General features: G+C 49.5%; 7 protein-coding genes across 7 annotated transcripts; 4 read left to right on the top strand and 3 right to left on the bottom strand.

The window, feature by feature from the left end:
• Window positions 1–941: 941 nt before the first annotated feature.
• N7471_012398 (MFS transporter) lies at window positions 942–2,688 on the top strand (the record flags this gene model as incomplete). Its single annotated transcript, XM_057285117.1, has 5 exons — window positions 942–1,141; window positions 1,217–1,595; window positions 1,657–1,734; window positions 1,796–2,147; window positions 2,207–2,688. 5 exons carry the CDS (start codon window positions 942–944, stop codon window positions 2,686–2,688), a joined length of 1,491 nt encoding a protein of 496 aa, XP_057131383.1.
• A 596-nt stretch (window positions 2,689–3,284) lies between these two features.
• N7471_012399 (uncharacterized protein) lies at window positions 3,285–3,482 on the top strand (the record flags this gene model as incomplete). The annotated part of the gene is made up of 1 exon (XM_057285118.1): window positions 3,285–3,482. The coding sequence occupies one exon, from the start codon at window positions 3,285–3,287 to the stop codon at window positions 3,480–3,482; it is 198 nt and encodes a 65-aa protein (XP_057131384.1).
• Window positions 3,483–4,433: 951 nt separating this feature from the next.
• N7471_012400 (uncharacterized protein) lies at window positions 4,434–9,710 on the top strand (the record flags this gene model as incomplete). Its single annotated transcript, XM_057285119.1, has 2 exons — window positions 4,434–4,910; window positions 5,016–9,710. The coding sequence occupies 2 exons, from the start codon at window positions 4,434–4,436 to the stop codon at window positions 9,708–9,710; spliced, it is 5,172 nt and encodes a 1,723-aa protein (XP_057131385.1).
• A 380-nt stretch (window positions 9,711–10,090) lies between these two features.
• N7471_012401 (uncharacterized protein) lies at window positions 10,091–13,903 on the top strand (the record flags this gene model as incomplete). Its single annotated transcript, XM_057285120.1, has 1 exon — window positions 10,091–13,903. The coding sequence occupies one exon, from the start codon at window positions 10,091–10,093 to the stop codon at window positions 13,901–13,903; it is 3,813 nt and encodes a 1,270-aa protein (XP_057131386.1).
• A 931-nt stretch (window positions 13,904–14,834) lies between these two features.
• Window positions 14,835–15,698, bottom strand: N7471_012402 (SDR family oxidoreductase; the record flags this gene model as incomplete). Its single annotated transcript, XM_057285121.1, has 1 exon — window positions 14,835–15,698. One exon carries the CDS (start codon window positions 15,696–15,698, stop codon window positions 14,835–14,837), a length of 864 nt encoding a protein of 287 aa, XP_057131387.1.
• A 1,039-nt stretch (window positions 15,699–16,737) lies between these two features.
• On the bottom strand, window positions 16,738–17,640 carry N7471_012403 (uncharacterized protein; the record flags this gene model as incomplete). The annotated part of the gene is made up of 4 exons (XM_057285122.1): window positions 16,738–17,187; window positions 17,233–17,261; window positions 17,465–17,521; window positions 17,598–17,640. 4 exons carry the CDS (start codon window positions 17,638–17,640, stop codon window positions 16,738–16,740), a joined length of 579 nt encoding a protein of 192 aa, XP_057131388.1.
• Window positions 17,641–17,691: 51 nt separating this feature from the next.
• Window positions 17,692–18,119, bottom strand: N7471_012404 (uncharacterized protein; the record flags this gene model as incomplete). Its single annotated transcript, XM_057285123.1, has 2 exons — window positions 17,692–17,848; window positions 18,037–18,119. The coding sequence occupies 2 exons, from the start codon at window positions 18,117–18,119 to the stop codon at window positions 17,692–17,694; spliced, it is 240 nt and encodes a 79-aa protein (XP_057131389.1).
• Window positions 18,120–18,358: the final 239 nt, after the last annotated feature.

Consider the following 18,358-nt stretch of genomic DNA (forward strand, 5'->3'; position numbering starts at 1 on the left):
TAGACGTGGTCTCATCCCCCCTCAATCTCGGCCAGAAGTAAGCCATCGGGACTTGTTCCTCAAAACCGACGAGTGCAGGAGAAGGATCACTTGGGAATGGGACTTTTGCAAGCACAGGAATCCCTGTGGCTCTAAGAAGTTGTATCCAAGACGGAAGTACCGTCGGAACCCCGAACACTAATCTTACAGCTGACATGTAGAGAGACATCCTGCTTACTGCCTTTTGAGGGCATTTTCCTCTTTGGTTGTTGATGAATCACGCATTGCCGATTGGGGTACCTGACAGATCTGATTGGAAATATGCACTGCAAAGTAGGGAAAATTGACATATTGCCCGCAGAGTAAACAGCTGATGCCAGCTCTAGGTACTGGAAATATACCATCGCGAACTGATCGATTGGGCCAGCATCACGGATAAATGTGGGGAACGGACGTAGATAAACTTTACCTGCATTTAACCTGGATGCTTAGTATGCCACGCTTGGATCTCGCTTCGGTACAGTACCGATCTCAGCAACACGCTAGATCCTTAAGGCAAATTTAGACACCCGGCCCTGTGGGTGGCCCTGCATGTGGCCCTGCAGGGTTTCAATTTAAAAAGGGGTTTGAAAATTACTAGCCCGATTTCGCCTGCATTACATACCCAACCAGAGCCCAGAACAGGCCAGAACAAAGTAGAGGTACTTTTGACCAACGAGTGTCGCGGCACGCTAGGGCTGGGTCACGTGTATTTGGGTATATTCCAGGTCCCCCAGGCGAACAGCCCAGAGCCATTTTGACTCGCACACTTTATTTAAAAGGAGTGAGAAGGTCGGAGGGTAACAACGCCGGCGAAACAATCCCGAAACATCCACTCCTCCACCCCCGCATCGAAGGCTATAACCGGCTATCTGGCTCTTGACCACAACCTGAAAGTCCTCGATAGGGCAAGTGAATAGGGCATGGCCTCCTCCAAGACTGCTGAAGAGGGGATATCCCCTCAGACAATGTTAAGCAGTACCAGCCCCGCGGGAAACGATGAGACACAGAATCCAAACGATGTCTTCTGGGATAGCGACGAGGATCGATCAAATCCAAAGAACTGGAGCGTTGTACGCCGATGGTCCCATGTTGTCATTATTTCGCTTCTGACCTTTATAACGTAAGGGCCGCGTTCCATTCTCCGGCTTCTTCTCTGCCCTATGTAAGAGGGCCCATATTGATGGGCTTGCCTTAGGTCGATCGGGTCATCGATGTTAGCTCCCGCCGTACCGGATGTGATGAAATCGCTTCACTCCGATAATTCAGAGTTGGAATCATTCGTGGTATCAATCTATGTGATCGGATTTGCAATCGGGCCGCTGCTGGTGGCGCCACTGTCAGAACTTTATGGCCGCTCAGTTGTCTACAATGTCTCGAATGTGATCTTCCTTGGTGCCACAATCGGATGCGCTCTCAGCACGAACGTAGGTATGTTTCTTGCCTTTCGTCTGTTATGTGGCTGTGCTGGGGCTAGCCCCCTCGCTTTGGGTGGAGGGTCTATCAGCGATCTAATGGAACCGGAACGAATGGGAACTGCGATGGCCATCTGGGGATTGGGCTCATTGGCACCACCGGTAAGGCTTCCTTGAGTTCTTCGACGGCAATGCAGCAAACAGTGACTTGAATGGTGTACAGGTATTCTCTCCCATTGCAGGTGGTTATCTGAGCCAATATGCGGGCTGGAGATGGATCTTTTGGGTTATCGTCATTCCCGTATGTACTGTTCATGTATGCTTCTTCAAAACCCCATACTGATGACATTATATGGAGACAGATGGGTATTCTCACAGCCATATTCCCTTTATTAATTCGAGAAAGCTATGCTCCAGTTCTCTTGGAACGCAAAGCGAAGCGTTTGCGCAAAGAAACTGGTAACCCTCAGCTGAAGTCGCGATTCGACCGGCAACTCTCCCAGAAGAGGCTCGTTATTGATACCCTTATACGACCTTTCCGAATTCTTTTCACATCACCTATTGTGATCCTGCTTGCAATAAGCACAGCTATAGTATACGGGTACCAGTACCTGGTTTTCACTACGCTCTCATATATATTTCGGGAGAAGTATCACCTATCTACAGGTCTGTCAGGACTTGTCTATTTGGGCAATGGAATTGGAACAGTTCTGGGTAATCTCCTGCAAACCTCTGGTTATACTGTGCAGAAAAAGCGCTAATAAGTTTGCCAGGAATTTTCATCATCGGTTATGCATCCGACAAGGTCACCGAGCGAAGGAAAGAGAAAGCTTCAGACCCAGATGAAGTATTACAGCCAGAAGGCTGGCTCTGGCCCATGATCCCATCGAGCTTTCTAGTCCCGGCAGGTCTGTTCTGGTACGGATGGTCGCTGGAACGAAATGCATTCCCAGTAGTGCCGCTAGTGGGACTCGGTGTATTTGGGTTTGCCATGATGGGCATCTTCCAGCCTGTACAGATCTACGTGGTTAATGCATTTGAGAAACATGCTGCCTCCGCTATGGCAGCATCTACCGTCCTGCGGAGTCTAGTGGGTGCTCTATTGCCTCTGGGAGGACAAAAATTGTATGATGCTCTAGGCATGGGGTGGGGTAATAGTTTGTTGGCTTTCATTGCATTGGGGCTTGGGCCGGTTCCATTTATAATGATGAAATATGGAGCACGCATGAGGAGAAGCGACCCAAATTTGAGGTAGTTCGCGGCAGATACACTTCGCAAGAATAGGAACCTGATGAATTGATGTAGAAAAATATTACTCATGTGGATATGATGATCCCAGTACTTGGATGAAGGGGCATTGGAACTGTGCCAGTAGAGAGTCGCATATTCTTGGCAGGAATAGAAATGTGCTTGGCCATTTGGACTCTTACGTTATCTACAGTATTGAGCCTCATTCCTAGACTCTGCGCTTTTATCCCTCGACGCGACTCACACAGGCCAAGCAACTTGCCATCAACAGCAATGCCCCAGTGACCATGTATGGCAGACGCATCCAAACACCGCCATATCGCAGGCCGCGTCCAAATGCTGCTACTAGAATCGGTCCTGCGACTAGCGAGCCTAGGCTATGCGCCAGACCGATTCCTGTGTTACGTGTCTACTCAGCCATACAGGCAGCCGAGGAAGAATAGGCAATAGAGTGACAGGATTGATGATTCCTTTCAAGGTAATGAGTAAGCTAGCACGCGCGATACACCATGAGAAGCGCTTGGAGGCATATGGGATGATCAACTGCAGTGCTTGATTGCTAATATTAGCCAGTAGAAATATGTTGAAGTCCTAGCCTTCAATATGGGTGGTCCGCACATATTCCCAATATTCTGTCACTTTCTGTTTCCGACGTTGATACCCGAACTTCAGGCCCTCAACCTGCGCATGATCAATGTCGGACCCGTCACTTGTGTCTCTGAATTCTGCTATGGCTTGATCTCTGAATTCTGCTATGGCTTGAGTCTCGGAGACCAGAGCTGCGTCCAAGAGGCCCAGTAGCTGGAACGCTATCCCTAATAAGGATAGAAACCAAGGCCTTAATGTCATGAGAAAAGCACTAGCCGGAGTGGCGAGTATTTCAGGAGAATCACGTCAGCCCGATGTAGAATATGAATCCCCTATTAATGCACAATAAGTTCGTCAGCCAGCGAATCGTGGTTAAATTGAAAACGACCCAGTCTCCACCTACTGCCGATCCATAGGGAAATGTACAACATATGCCTAACGAGGCAGTGGGGCCGACGGGAGGCCGGCGGAAAGCGAATTTAGTTGCGGCTTGGGAAGGCTTGGCGAGGCTTGGCTATTCTTGTTGACGGAATCAAATACGGGATTTTACATCTAGGCCATAATGACAGAAGTATGGTGGTACAACAATATATGGATAACCTCAGTGGTGTGTATATGTCTAACTAGTTACTATGTAGTAATGGTATATGTGAAATAATAAAACAAAGAATTTCAACGGATATGGTGACTAACTGTAATATGCACTTTTGTATGATATATTTCGGACTAGTGGTAATATGATTTTCTGGGTAAATACCCTGTATTCAACCATGGACTCGACTCAGTATTCGACACATAACGAAAGCCAGGGTTCCTGCTTAGGGCCTTGGGGGGGGATATCCCAGTCTGACACATGTGCACATGGTCCCGAGGTCAGGTTGTTACCATACCGCGCGTTATTTTCATATTGCGGTATCGCGTAATCTACTAGTACGTTTCAGGCCCATCATATGTACTTTGTACTTTGTACTGCAGCTGGATACTTGGGCAAGATTACTATATATTACCCTCAGTAGTCATGCTATAGGAAGGCCTGAGGATTGTCGAAAGAGGCCACGGTCACTTATTTATAAACACCGCCCCGTGCTACCTGTTCTCATATAATCCTGGGACAAGATCAATGAATTATACAAACGAATGATTCTAACCAATTGTTAGTCCAAGATGGCTGAACAATTCTGGCAACAAACGTTTGCCGACTTGGAAACCTCCTCATATCCTGTGCTCCCTGATGTGGCGTATCACCCATCTATTACAAAGATAGTTGACCATGGAGTTGACCGATTTGACTGCGCGACTGGCTCTGATAGCCCATATACCCTGTCGACCAGAATACAGGCGGCCTGGGCATTGCTCCTGGCTCAGTATGCCAATACCCAAGATGTGGTATTTGGAACGAATATGAATCCCTTGCGAGAAAGTCCAACCCTGCAAGATATCCTTCCCTTGCGAGTGCCGATCAACTGGGAATACGATCTGGTGCAATGGCTGCAGGCAAATCAGTCCCGAGTAGCGGCGATGCAGGGGGTCCAGCCCTATATGGGCCTGGATGGAATTCAATCATGTAGTTCAGAATCGAAAGAGGCTTGCGACTTTCGAACATCAATTGTGATTCGAGATGCCGAGCCAGAAATCTACGAGGTATGTTGCCTCCTAGTACCTGAAAGAGTGCTCAACACACCTCAGCGATGACATAGTATATATCTACATGTGACCACATGCTAATGAGCGTTGCTTTGTACCCAGAAAAATCATCCTTCCTCCACCGCGAGGACCCTCCGCACAAATTCACTAGCTCTGATAGTCGAGTGTTTTCCATCGATCCCTCATCAGAGCTTACTCCTGCGATTCCACATTGATGAGGCAATCATAGACGATGCACAGGCCCAAAGAATGGGCCTCCAGCTCAGTCATCTAATCCGCCAGCTTTGCCACCCTGCTCTGCACCAACAGCAAAGCTCAATTGGAGATCTCGATACTCTCTGCGATGAAGATAAAGCACTTATTTGGAGATGGAATGGGTCTAGACCCAGGCTGGTCAACTGCTGCGTCACCGATATCTTTGCCTATCAGGCCCGGCGACGCGGCCATCATCCTGCTGTTCACGCATGGGACGGAGAGCTGAGCTATGCCCAGCTCGACGAGAAGTCAACTCAACTGGCCGCATGGTTGATCAAAAATAAAATTGCGGGTCCGGGACTCATCGTCCCTCTTTGTTTTGACAAGACAGTGTGGACGACTATCACTCTCTTAGCCGTCGCAAAAACAGGAGGTATCTTCATCATGCTGGACCCGCATCAGCCTTTTGGCCGCTTGGAGGGTATCATGCAGCAAATTCAAGCAACTACAATCCTTGCACGGCATGATACGGCCAAGTTGGCTCGCTCACTGAGCGAAGGCACTATTATTGTGGATGAGGAGCTTCTTCAACCCAACAGCGACATCTCGCCCGCCGAGATCCCTGTACTCTGCGGCAAGATTGCTCCATCGGACAAACTATACATCGTGTTCACGTCTGGCAGCACGGGAATGCCTAAAGGCGTCACCATCTCACATGCCAACCTTTGTACTGCTGTCGGACACCAGGCGCGGGCGCTCGGCTTCGATACTGGAGTCCGTACCTTTGACTCCTCATCATACAGCTTTGATGCCTATGTATGCAACACCTTTCACACCATCCTCACTGGGGGCTGTTTGTGTGTCCCGTCCGACAACGACCGAATCAACAACTTGCAATCAGTACTGCAGTCGATGGAGGTCGAGTTTGTACAACTCACCCCTTCTACCTCCCGTCTTTTGGACCCACACAAGCTCCCACGCTTGCGCACTCTCATCCTGACAGGAGAGAAGATCAACCGCAACGTACTTGAACCTTGGCTGGAAACACGGGGTCGAGTGCGCGTCATCAACGCTTATGGACCATCTGAGTGCACTATTATGTGCGCGGCGAACCGCAACATCAACTGTGTTAAAGATGCAGAGAGCGTCGGGTTTCCACTAGGCGCCAACCTTTGGATTGCTGATATTCATAATATTAATCGTCTCGCACCAGTTGGCGCGGTCGGTGAGCTACTTATTGATGGTCCAATCATCGGTCAGGGGTATTTCGGTGATGAGCGTAAGACCCAGGACTCACTTGTCAACGTACCCGGTGGGTATTTACCAGGCGTTGCGTTGGCCCCAGACAGCCCGATCTTCCGTACCCGGGACTTGGCGAGGTATAACAGAGATGGATCAATCTCATTCATTGGCCGCGCCGACACACAGATCAAAATCAATGGTCAGCGTGTGGAGGTTGGAGAGGTTGAGTATCATGTCGGCCAATGTCTCCCAGAAGGAGTTAATGCCGTTGTGGAAGCGGTGGACTGGCCATCGGGTCAGAAACAACTGCTCGCGTTCATTCACCTGAGACAGGACAATGGTTTGCAGCTGGTGCAGTTGATCAAAAAGTTGGACGAAGGACTATCAGACCGGTTGCCTCGATTCATGATCCCTTCTGCATATTTCCCATTGCATACTGTTCCAATGACGGCGACAGGGAAGACGGATCGTAAGAGCCTTCTGCGGATGGCATTAATGGCACCGGATCAGCTACTCAACGTGCACTCTCTGCCGGAAGCAACTGGAGCTTTGCCAGCTCAGGACGCAGACCGACCCATGACTTCTGTCGAAATCACACTTCAGCGCCTCTGGAACGAGGTGCTGACTATAAACACTGACTCGCCTCTTCTACCCTGTGACAACTTCTTTGCCCGAGGAGGGGATTCACTAGCGGCAATGCGACTTGTTTCCGCCTTACGACGAGAAGGTTGCAGCAGCATCAATGTCGCAGGCATCTTCCGTCATCCACGCCTATGCGATATGGCAATTACAATGGATGAGGGTGCTGGGCAGGAACCACCAGAGGAGACGTCGATGCCATCAAGTCCGTTCTCCATGTTACTGGGTGATGCTCCGGATGCGAAGTTGATTGATTTGGCTCGTGACAACATCTCCAAGATCTGCAAGTGCGAACCGATTGAGATCGAAGACGTCTTTCCGTGCTCAGCCATTCAAGAAGAGATGATCGTTCTGGGAGCTCGCAATCCGGAAGATTTCGTCACCCAGACTGTGGTCGCTTTGCCTTCTGGAATGGATCTTTCTCGGTTCCATGACGCTTGGGAGAACCTCACGCGCTCGTCTCCAATCATCCGGACCCGTATTGTGGATACAAAAATGGCCGTAGGGGACATTGCCGTCAATTACGATCATGCCTTTTCCCAGGTTATCCTCAGTGGCCCTATGCAGTGGACTGAGTACTCCGACCTCGATCAGTGTTTGCAAGCTGAGCGAGGAAACGGAATGGGACTAGGGGAACCGTTAATGAGACTCAGCATTGTTGGACAGCAAAGGTCGCAGCAACAGCACCCCACGCGTCTCCAAGCGGTTTTCACCATGCATCATGCTGTTTATGACGGGTGGTCTATGAGCCTGGTAGGTAAAACCTTAGCCCAAGAGTACTACAATCCAGGAGACTCAAAGGTGTTAGACGATGGCATCCTCCCATATCGCAACTTTATCCAGCATTTGCACACTTCGGATCCTAGTTTGGCCTCCCGTTTCTGGATGCGCTATTTGAAAGATATTCACCTGCGTCCGTTCCCCACTCTTCCGGTTCCAAACTACAGGCCGCATGCCACAGCCCTGCAAGAGCGCATTGTTTTTGGAATTGAATGGACCAAGGCCACAGGTATTACCGCGAGCACCATTGTGCAAGCCGCCTGGGGAATGGTATTGTCTAAGCATTCTTGCGCCAGCGAGGTCGTCTTCGGAGCGACGCTTCTGGGTCGACAAATTCCCTTAGCTGGGATTGAGCGAGTAGTGGGACCTACCATCGCTACAGTTCCGATCCGAGTTGTGGTAGACTGGGATGGACAGAGCGCTCTAGACATCCTCCAGGGCGTGCAGAACCAGGCCGTGGAGATGATTCCATTCGTCCACTACGGCATCAAACGCATTCGCCAGCTGGGCTACGACATGCTGCGCGCTTGTCAGTTCCAGACCTTCCTTGTTGTCCAGCCAGTCTCTCAGTCAGAGGTCCCATCGATGGAGAACGCCTTGTTCAATCTGGCTGACGGTCGAGACGACATCCAGGCCTTCAATACATACGCCATTATGGTTGATTGTGAGCTAGGTCGCGACGGATTCCATCTTCGTGCAAGCTTTGATGAGACAGTCCTTGGGGAGGATAAGGTTCAACAGATGCTGAGCGATATGGAGCACATCGTGAGGTCTCTCATAACCGAGTCAGAGAATCCTATCAAGCTCAGGGAGATGGGAATCTTGTCAGATGAGGAGCACACTCATATTGTCAGTTTCAATCAGCAGGGACAGAGCTCCCAAATGATGGAAATTGAGTCATGCATCAAGGACTCTTTACCAGAACAAATCGTAGATGCTGCAGTGGATATTTTCGAGCTCCTGGGTCTCTCAAAACAGCTTTTGGCCTACGTTTGTCTAGCACGAGGCCAAGTTGGATCTTCCCAATCCAACATGGTCCTCGGCAAGTTGATGGAACAACTTAGTGAAAAGCTACCGCCACACATGATACCATCTCTATTCCTCCCTGTTTCCAAGATGCCGAGGTTGACCTCGGGAGAACTCGACCACGATGAATTGAGGCGCATCGCAATGCAAAGTCCCGCAGATCAGATATTAAATCGCAATACCCTGACATCGTTATGGACAAGCAACAATGATCCTCCAAGAACCCAGCTAGAGATTCTCTTACAATCCCTGTGGGCTGCCACGTTAGGAGTGGAAAAGTCCATGATCAACAGGCACACCTCGTTCCTTGCCTTGGGTGGCGATTCTCTCAGAGCGATGCAGCTCGTCGCAGCTGCCCGAAAAGAAGGGTACTTACTGTCAGTTGCTAAGGTATTGCGCACCACTCGTCTGTCAGACATGGCTGCCAAGGCACTGGAGCCCTTAGGAGGAATACAGTCTTTGCTTTCAGATACTGTTGAACCTTTTTCATTGCTTGAAAAGAACGTCAGCAAAGAAGCCCTCGCGAAGGCCTGCAATAGTCATCTAGACGAGATCGAAGATGCGTATCCGTGCTCACCAATTCAGGGCATGATGATGGTGCATACTGCTCGCCGCCCTGGAGAGTTCGTCTCGCAGGGCTACATTCATCTCCCGGCGCATGTTGATATTGCCCGATTGAAATCAGCTTGGTTTGAGGTGATCGCTGCGAATCCAATACTTCGCACACGTATCGTGGAATTTGCAGGACAAGGGCTGCTGCAGGTCATCACAAAGACCCTCCCTATTTGGGTAGAGTATGATACCCTGGACGAGGTGCGGCAACTGCCTGTTGGTCTGGGAGACCACCTGCTCTGGTTCGCACTGGTGAAATCCCAGGTTGAGTCCACAACGGGGGGTCTGACTCTGCGACTCTGATCATGAATATTCATCATGCCATCTACGACCGATGGTCTGCTTCACTGGTTATAAACGCCGTTGAGTCTATTTACCGCGGAGACACTGCCACGCAAGGCTTACTCCCATACAACCAATTCATCGAGTATCTTGAAAATAAATTGGAGACGAAGCTTTCCCAGCAGTTCTGGGAGAATTATCTGGCGGGTTGCAATGCTCCGCAATTTCCTGCCCTATCCAGTACTAAATATCAGCCAACAACCACGAGCGTTCGAAAGCGGAGGCTTGACTCCGTAGCATGGCCCGATGATTTCACTCCTGCGACGATACTGAAAGCAAGCTGGGCAATTTTGGTCTCCCAGTTCTGCAACTCTAGTGATATTGTCTTTGGATCGACTGTTATGGGCAGGCAAGCACCTCTTGCTAGCGTTGATCGTATCGCTGGGCCAACTATTGCCACTGTTCCTATTCGGGTGAAGATAGACTGGAACTCGTCGACACTGCATAAGTTGCTGCAGGATATACAGTCAGAGGCAACCGACATGATTCCATTTGAACATTATGGCATCGGCCGGATACAAAAATTGGGTTCTAGTGCGCAGCAGGCTTGTCAGTTCCAGTCGTTGCTCGTTATTCAACCCCCAGAAGACGCTGGCGTCGGTGAAAACACTATTCTTCGACTGCAACTTGGAGATGATGACTTGAAGGGAGGGACATACGCTCTCGTTCTTGAATGTGTCCTGGATGAATCATCGCCCTCTTTAGCGGGTGGTGTCTCAGTACACCTGAGCTTCGACGAAAATGTCATTGACTCCACTCAGGCAAAACGATTGCTAGCTCAGCTGGAGCACGTTATCCGGGAGATATGCAACCCTAATGAAAACACGAGTGAAAGATCCCTGTCGCGACTTGATATCATGTCGCAGTCCGACAGACAGCAGGTATCATCATGGAATGCCACACTTCCGCCGAGTATCGATCGGCGACTGGATCACTTGATCGCAGAGCGGGTGGAAATCCAGCCAGATGCGCCAGCAATCTGCTCCTGGGACGGAGAGCTGACGTACCGTCAATTCTACGACAAAGCTCGCCTTTTGGCCTACTGGCTCGTTGTTGAACAAGGTATCGGCCCTGAGGTGGCAGTCCCAATTTGTTGCGAGAAATCCGTTTGGACGCCTGTTGCAATGCTAGCTGTTATTATTGCTGGAGGCGTGGTTGTTATGATGGATCCGTTCCAGGCAGTAGACCGTCTACGCTCCATCAACTCACAGCTCAGCCCGAGGTTGATTCTAGCGTCAGCAACGACCAAAACTATTCCGGAGCAGTTTTCTGGAGCTGCAGTACATATTGTCAATGACCAGTTGTTACAAGGAATCATCGGTTCTGATCTTGGCCAAACCGACTCTTGGATTCCCATTATTTCGGCTGACAATGCTTTATACGTGACATTTACGTCTGGCAGTACCGGAACACCTAAAGGAGCTGTCATGACGCATGCCAACGCGTGCAGCGCAATGACTTATGTCGACCCCTACATTTCATTTGATGAGACAACCCGCGTGCTTGATTTGTCCTCGTACAGTTTTGATATGGTGTGGTATGAATTTCTTCACACATTTTATGCGGGTGGGTGTCTTTGTGTTCCCTCCGATGACCAGCGCCGCAACAATATCGTCGGTGCTATTCACGACCTGCGCGTCAACTATCTCAACATCACACCTTCCCTGGCTCGGACTCTTGACCCGAAGACTCTCCCTATGATCAAAAAAATTGCGCTCGGGGGAGAAGCCGTCCAAATGGACGATGTTATTAGATGGGGACCCAATGTGGAGGTTCGCAACTTATATGGTCCTTCTGAGTGCACAGTGTCTAGTACCGTTGCCCGCTATGGAAAGGAGTTCACGACAAATGTCAACATTGGTCCGCCAGTAGGATTAAACGCTTGGGTGATCAGCTGTCTTCAGCCGGGCAGGCTGGTGCCTATTGGGGCAGTTGGCGAATTAGTCCTCGAGGGGCCGCTGGTTGGACGGGGCTACATCAATAATTCCGATAAAACAGCTGCCGCATTTATCACTGATCCAACGTGGCTTCAAAATGAGAAAGAAGCTCTTGTCTCACGCACACAGGGTCGTTTCTATCGGACGGGCGACTTGGTTAAGTCCGACAACGAAGGCAGATTGACCTACGTGGGCCGCATTGACACGCAAGTGAAACTTCGTGGACAACGTGTAGAGCTCGAAGAAGTCGAGTATCATGTCCGAAAAGCCCTGCCTGCCCTCTCATACACAGTTGCCGCCGAAGTTGTTGAAGTGTTTAATTTGCAAAGCTCGGCTCAAAAGTCCCAACGATTGGTAGTGTTTCTCTCGCCCTGTGGTCCACACGACAGCCATAAAGGCCCCTCTTTGGAGGAACCAGTACCCCTGTCTGCAGCTACATCAAATGATTTGACCCGAAAGCTTACACAGAGCCTCCCTCTCTATATGATACCAACCGCTTTCATAATGCTCTCGCAACTTCCTCTGTCACCTGCAGGCAAGATCGACCGCAAGGGATTGCGCCAAATCGGGGCACGCACACACTTGAATACCATACAGCAGAGAGGTCCAGTAGAGGAGTCCAAAACAGAGCATGAAGCGACCCTCAGTAAGCTGTGGTCAGGTGTGCTCGGAATATCGCCGGACATAATCAGCCGCCAGGATAGCTTCCTTGAACTTGGTGGTGATTCCATCACTGCTATCCGTCTTGTTGGGGCTGCTCGGGAGGGTGGTCTACCCCTTTCGGTTTCCATCATCTTTCAGCATCCGGTTCTTGAGCAAATGGCACACGAAGTTAGTGTTGCAGCTACGAACGGGACTTTAACCACCAATGGTCATGTTCCTACAGCTGATCCGTTAATCATATCGCTCCCAGAAGCTGCCAAAGTTGCAAAGGACATGGGTATTACGGAAAATGCGATTGCAGATATCCTTCCCGTGACAGAATTCCAGCGCTATGCCGTTCACTGCGCGTTCGATATACCTCGTACTGAGTGGAACTACTTTGCAATGTCATTCAAGGATGCGTCTGTTTCCAGGTTGAGTGGTGTCTGCGAGAAGCTGGTCTCGTCACTGGAGATTCTCCGGGCCGTTTTCCTGCCTCACGGCGATGACGGGGAGTTTGTTCAGGTTATCTTGCGCAGCCTACCACCCAAAATCAACACCCATTACGATCGGGAAAAGTCTTTGGACCAGGCATGTGGAGAGGTGTGCATGGATAACCTCAAGAAGGACATTTCACCTGGCTCGCCCTTTGTGGAATTCTTTATTGTGCAGTCGGAGGAGAGTGAAGAGGCTCGCCTGTTGATGGGAATATCCCACGCTCTCTACGATGCAATCAGTTTGCCTCGCATGGTGGAATGCATTGACTTACTATATCATGATCACCCACTTCCTCCAATTTGTGACTTTTCACCATTTATTCGCATCCCAGCATCTCCCTCTGCCTTCAAACACTGGAGTACACTGCTACATGATGCGCCAATCCCCGTCTCAGTCATTAGTGCCTATGAGAAGGCTTTGAGACCAGGGAAGCGCACCGAACTGCGGAAACTTGTTCACTTTTCACATACTTCGAAAGACTTGACACTCGCAACTATCTTCACAGCCGCCTGGGGTATTGCCCTAGCCCAAACAACGGACAAGTACGACATTGTCTTTGGCCGTGGCGTGTCGGGACGCACACTGGCTTCATCCGCTATTGACATCGAGAATGTCATCGGCCCCTGTCTGAACATTTCTCCCGTGAGGATAAGACTTTCAGAAGAACTGGGTGTGACGCATACCGCTGCAGATGCTTACAGTATCCTCGAGTCACTTCAATCTCAACTCAACGACTCGATTGGCCACGAAACAGTCGGCCTGTCTGACATTACAAAGCATTGCACCGCTTGGCCAGCACACGTGAAGTCATTTGGCTCAGTCATCTACTTCCAAAATGTCACGGAGCAGTTACACACAGCAAGCCACAAGATTCCTCTAGTGCCTGTTCAGCTTGCTCGCCCAGATCCTCCTGAGCCGGCCCGGCTGAATGTGTTGCCTCTGGGGGGCGGACAGTATACGTTGGAGCTGTTGGTGCAAGTGGCAGATGCTACAGAAAGAGAGATTTGGTCTAAGCTGCTAGATCGAATGGCGCAGTGGTTGGGGACAACTATGGTGCTGTTAAATAGAACAGAGTAAACATGGAAGCGGACTAGGACTTACGATAGCGAATGAAGAGTGACGAAGTTCCAAGTGGATGCAAACTACCACTTGCTTGGCTGTGGAAGATCTTCTAATAATTCCCGGGCATAGTAAAGTTGAAAGAATCTTCTCTGCTCTCCCTTCCATCGAGGCAAGTTACGCGCAGGCCAAACAAGCGAACAGAAAAGTGCAGAAGGCATATGATATGATCCATAAACGGATTCAAATAGCCGAGGAAGCCGTTCAAATTGCACACATGGTTCGTTTCAAGGACTTTGAATCATATCGTATCACAACAGGGCGGATTGGTGGCCCAGTTTAAGAGGAATATTGCAACCAAAAGGCATCTATAGGCCTGACTAGTGAGAGTTCCTTCCAAACCCTTGATTTCCGAGGCTACCATAAAGATATACCGCGAGGATACAGACGTCGCGCTGGAGCTCAAATGAGCCTGTCAACGCTTTCGGATATTGGGTGACATGCCTATGATAGAGCCTGACAACTTGACACATGATGAGGAAAAGGCATGGAAGACAACGTTAGGTACTGCTGATGTACATTGGAAAGCTTTGCAGGCCGCCAGAGGAGCTGTGGGTAGGTCCAAGTGTCCGCTCTCCAACGCAGCAAATTAACTAAGCTCAGACGTAGATATTCATATATATGTCTAGCTCCACGATCACGGCTGTGTACAAAAAGAAATTCCTTTTCACCTACATTTTTGTTTTCCACAAGTGTAACATACAGGAACGAGGAATTTTTCATCTACTCTTAACTACCTCAAACTATGTGGCTCATGTTATCGGTATATTTGAGCAAATAATGTAATACTGTGCGGCCTCTGCAAATTGAACCTGAAAGTCGGAAAAGCTAGTGGAATCTCACGTTCACTCGAAGGTGTATAGTACGTACAATAAGCGGTTAATCATATTTACGCTTTGGAAATGTCGCTCAACGCGCTTATGGCTCTGAACTCCTCCACAGATGCCAATGTTCTGGATGCAGACTTCGATATCTCCTCGCTGGCATCACTTCCCAAAGGAAGCAACTCCGGCAACTTCCTCCCAGCTGCAGCCCCGGAAGAGGTGACCACATCATAGATGATTTGAGCTCCTTTGACCGGGTCACCGAGCTGAGCACCATTGAATGCAGCAAAGTTCGCATCAGTTGTACTGTTGAGTTCTCTGTATGCAGGTAGGCGGCTGCTCTCGCTCGTACCAGAGATATTGGCAGAGGGGTTTAATAATTCGGTTCGGAAAAAGCCTGGTTCAACCAAGCAGTGGTTGATTCCAAACTGAGAAATCTCACCAGCTAATCCAATTGCCAGCCAGCGCAAGGCTGCCTTGGAGGCATTGTACAGGTTGCAACCAGGCATGGGGTACCAGGCAGCCATGGAGCCAATAGTGACCAAGGTACCAGTGCCTTTCTCACGGAGATGCGGGAGCACCGCGCGGTAGAGATTTAAGGGACCAAGCGTGTTGGCCTGGAACTGGCGTAAAGTGTCTTCGGGGGAAACCTCCTCAAGCATACCGGTCTGGACATATGCAGCATTGTTAACAACAATGTCAACAGTGCCATGGATCGAAAGAATGTCCTTGACAGCGGCCTGAATCTGAGAAAGCGGCTGGTTGTGGTCGAGGTACACTGGTTTCACCTTGTCTGATGAGACCAGTGAATTGAGCTTCTCAGGGCTTCGTGAGGCAGCAAGAACAAGATCACCTTGGCGGGCAGCAACGCGGGCAAGCTCGAGGCCAAAGCCAGAGGAGGCGCCGGTGATGAGCCAGATGCGAGGCATTATGACTGGATTAGAGGCAAAGTAACTTGTTAAATAGTGTGTTGCTCTTTAGGAAGCGGACTGTATAATCAGCGTTGGTGAAGAGTGCCTGTTCGTTCGCTTTTAAGTGAGCACCACTCCGAAGTCGCGTACAGAAGTACGGAGTACTGTGCTTCGTTCGTACCGAAGTACATCCTGTGTACTCTGTATGTATCGACCCCGCGTACTTCGTAATAGGCAAAGTGATTACTAATTAGATCTGACCACCTGGGCAGATTGTTAAATTCAGACCATGACGTATTTCACATGCGAATGAATCACACAAGCAGGGCGCCTTTTCCTGTGAAATCACCAATCATAGGCCGTTACAGACCCCGGCCAGACTCGGTTAGCGCTGTCCGCCCGGGGGGTAGGGGGGTGGGTTGTGGTCTGGAACGCCCTAGGTTACAGATGGATTATGGCATTGACCGGGTCAAGACTATATAATACGAATCAAAGGAGCTGGCATGCCAAGAGCAGACGGCTCTCTATGGATATGATGCTGGCCCCGATCCTTTTCTATGAGGTCAAGTATTCATGAAATGATCCGGACTCTGATTTTCATGATAATCCAGTATTTTTTGGAGATTTAGGTATCTAACCTTAGAAACCTCTTGTTTTAGATAATGGTTTGACCACTCACATCGCATGTGAGTCTCGCAATTGTAGATTACTCGTGAGAAATCCGCGTGGCTGTTCAAACGTGATGATGCAGCCCTAGTCTGTGCAGCTCAAAAATAAGTTGGAACCATAGAACCGATCCCATTCGCCTTGAGCAAGGCGTTGACACGTAGTCATACAGCCTTGCAATAGCATAGAGAAAGTTCTGGCCCTATACCATGAAAATATTCGGAATTGAGATTTTTAAAAATCGTTTCAGAGAAGATCGGCACCACCTACACTCTAGAAAATCTGGCTTTCTTCCCAGGTTGCTACACGTGAATTCCATCCAAAGCATCTTTGCATCCCCCAGACGTTAGAAATGTGCTAAGAATATATTGCCTAGGTTCTTCAAATGCTGCTAATGGTCTCCATTGGTAGTTTGCTCGGGCAGGACACACTCCACGAGAGAGACAGGGCTGCGACAGTCATAAATCTTACTCATGACGAGCCCTGCTCGCTCGATAATATTTTGAAACTCCACCGGCGTACGCTCAATCCCGTTGATTATGCTCATCATGGTGATGTCCCGCTGGTGGCTGTACCGTGTAAAATACCCGTAGTTTGCCGACAGTGGCTCGGGTGCCGACGAGATACTGCTTGGGAATCCTGCTGTAGTATTCACGACCTGATCACAGATGAGAATGCGCGAGGATGGATGCATTGCTGTCTTGATTTTGGAGAGGATCTCGACACAGTAGTCGTCGGACCAGTCATGTCTGTGACGGTCAGTGTTTTTTTTGATTTCTTTCTGCGTGAACGAAATGCTCGCAATAATGAATGAAGAAATGCGCATGGAGGAAGTATGATACTAGACTCATAAGATGTAGCGAAGCCAGTAGATATCGGCACCTACCCCGGGATTTGCCTTGAAAAAGTCGTGCGCTAGGAATTCAACTCTCCTGTTGGTCAAGGCCTCGGGGCTTTCACGCGGCCAGACCTCTCACTTCGCCTGCTCGAGCGCTGGGGCTCGATCCTAGACAATGAAAGAGAGCTCGGGGTAGATCTTCGAGAGTTGAAGACAGAATCCACCTAGACGCCTATTAGCTCGATTTCTTTTCCGACATCTCACTGAGGCTGAAACATACCGACACCTCCACCCACGTCGACCACCTTTGCCTTACCAAGGCTTGCCCAGGGAAAGTCTATCAGTTGTCAGATTATACGCCCATTTGTCGGAAAGAAGTGAGTGAAAAATGATGGGAGGATACATCCACATACCGTACAAATGCGCAACACCAAATACGCGTCCACCACCCAGCATCGCTAGGCCAAAGATATCCAGCTCCGGTCGACGAGCCAACTTCCATTCACCCTAGGTACCGATTGTTCCAGTGGTGTCTACACCAAAGGCTCCCGGATATCCACCAGATCCGCTTGCCTGTAGGACAACAAGGCTGGTGGCATGGACCTCATCTTCAAGCCAGTTCCATCGCTCTTTCGTGGTACCGATGGCCTTTTTTCCAGGTGGTCTTTTTCACTAAGTATGAAGGGCCAAACTTTAGATCCAATAGAGCTTGGGGAAGGGCATCGGAGGCACTGTAGAGGTCTCATCCGCTATCAACACAGTTAGTCGTCTGATGTCAACTCGTACTTGTTGAGCAGCTATTCATTGAAATGGGGAAAAAAGCCAGTACTCCAAAGTAATAGTAAAACATACAACATCGCAATGTATGCCCAAAGTGGCTCATTCCCGACCAATGCCACCGAGATCGCATTGTTTGCAAACACTCCGTCTGACATCTCAAACCCTAAGCCTAAGCCTCATACATAAGTATATCTTGAATGACACAGAGCCCCAAGCTGTCATTCCTTTCAGTGTACAGGTATGTAGGACCAAATGAGTCAGAGACAAGTGGAATATAACGGCTGAATGTTCTGGTGTAATACTCACGGCGCTCCTTGTTTTCTTCTCCCTTTGTAGAGTCTGTGTTGGACCTTCGTAAGACGTATGTGGCAATCAGGGTACTCTGGGTGTTTCA

Source organism: Penicillium samsonianum (genome assembly GCF_028829775.1).
Source record: "Penicillium samsonianum strain IBT 33392 chromosome Unknown utg000007l_segment0_segment0, whole genome shotgun sequence".
Taxonomy (NCBI): domain Eukaryota; kingdom Fungi; phylum Ascomycota; class Eurotiomycetes; order Eurotiales; family Aspergillaceae; genus Penicillium; species Penicillium samsonianum.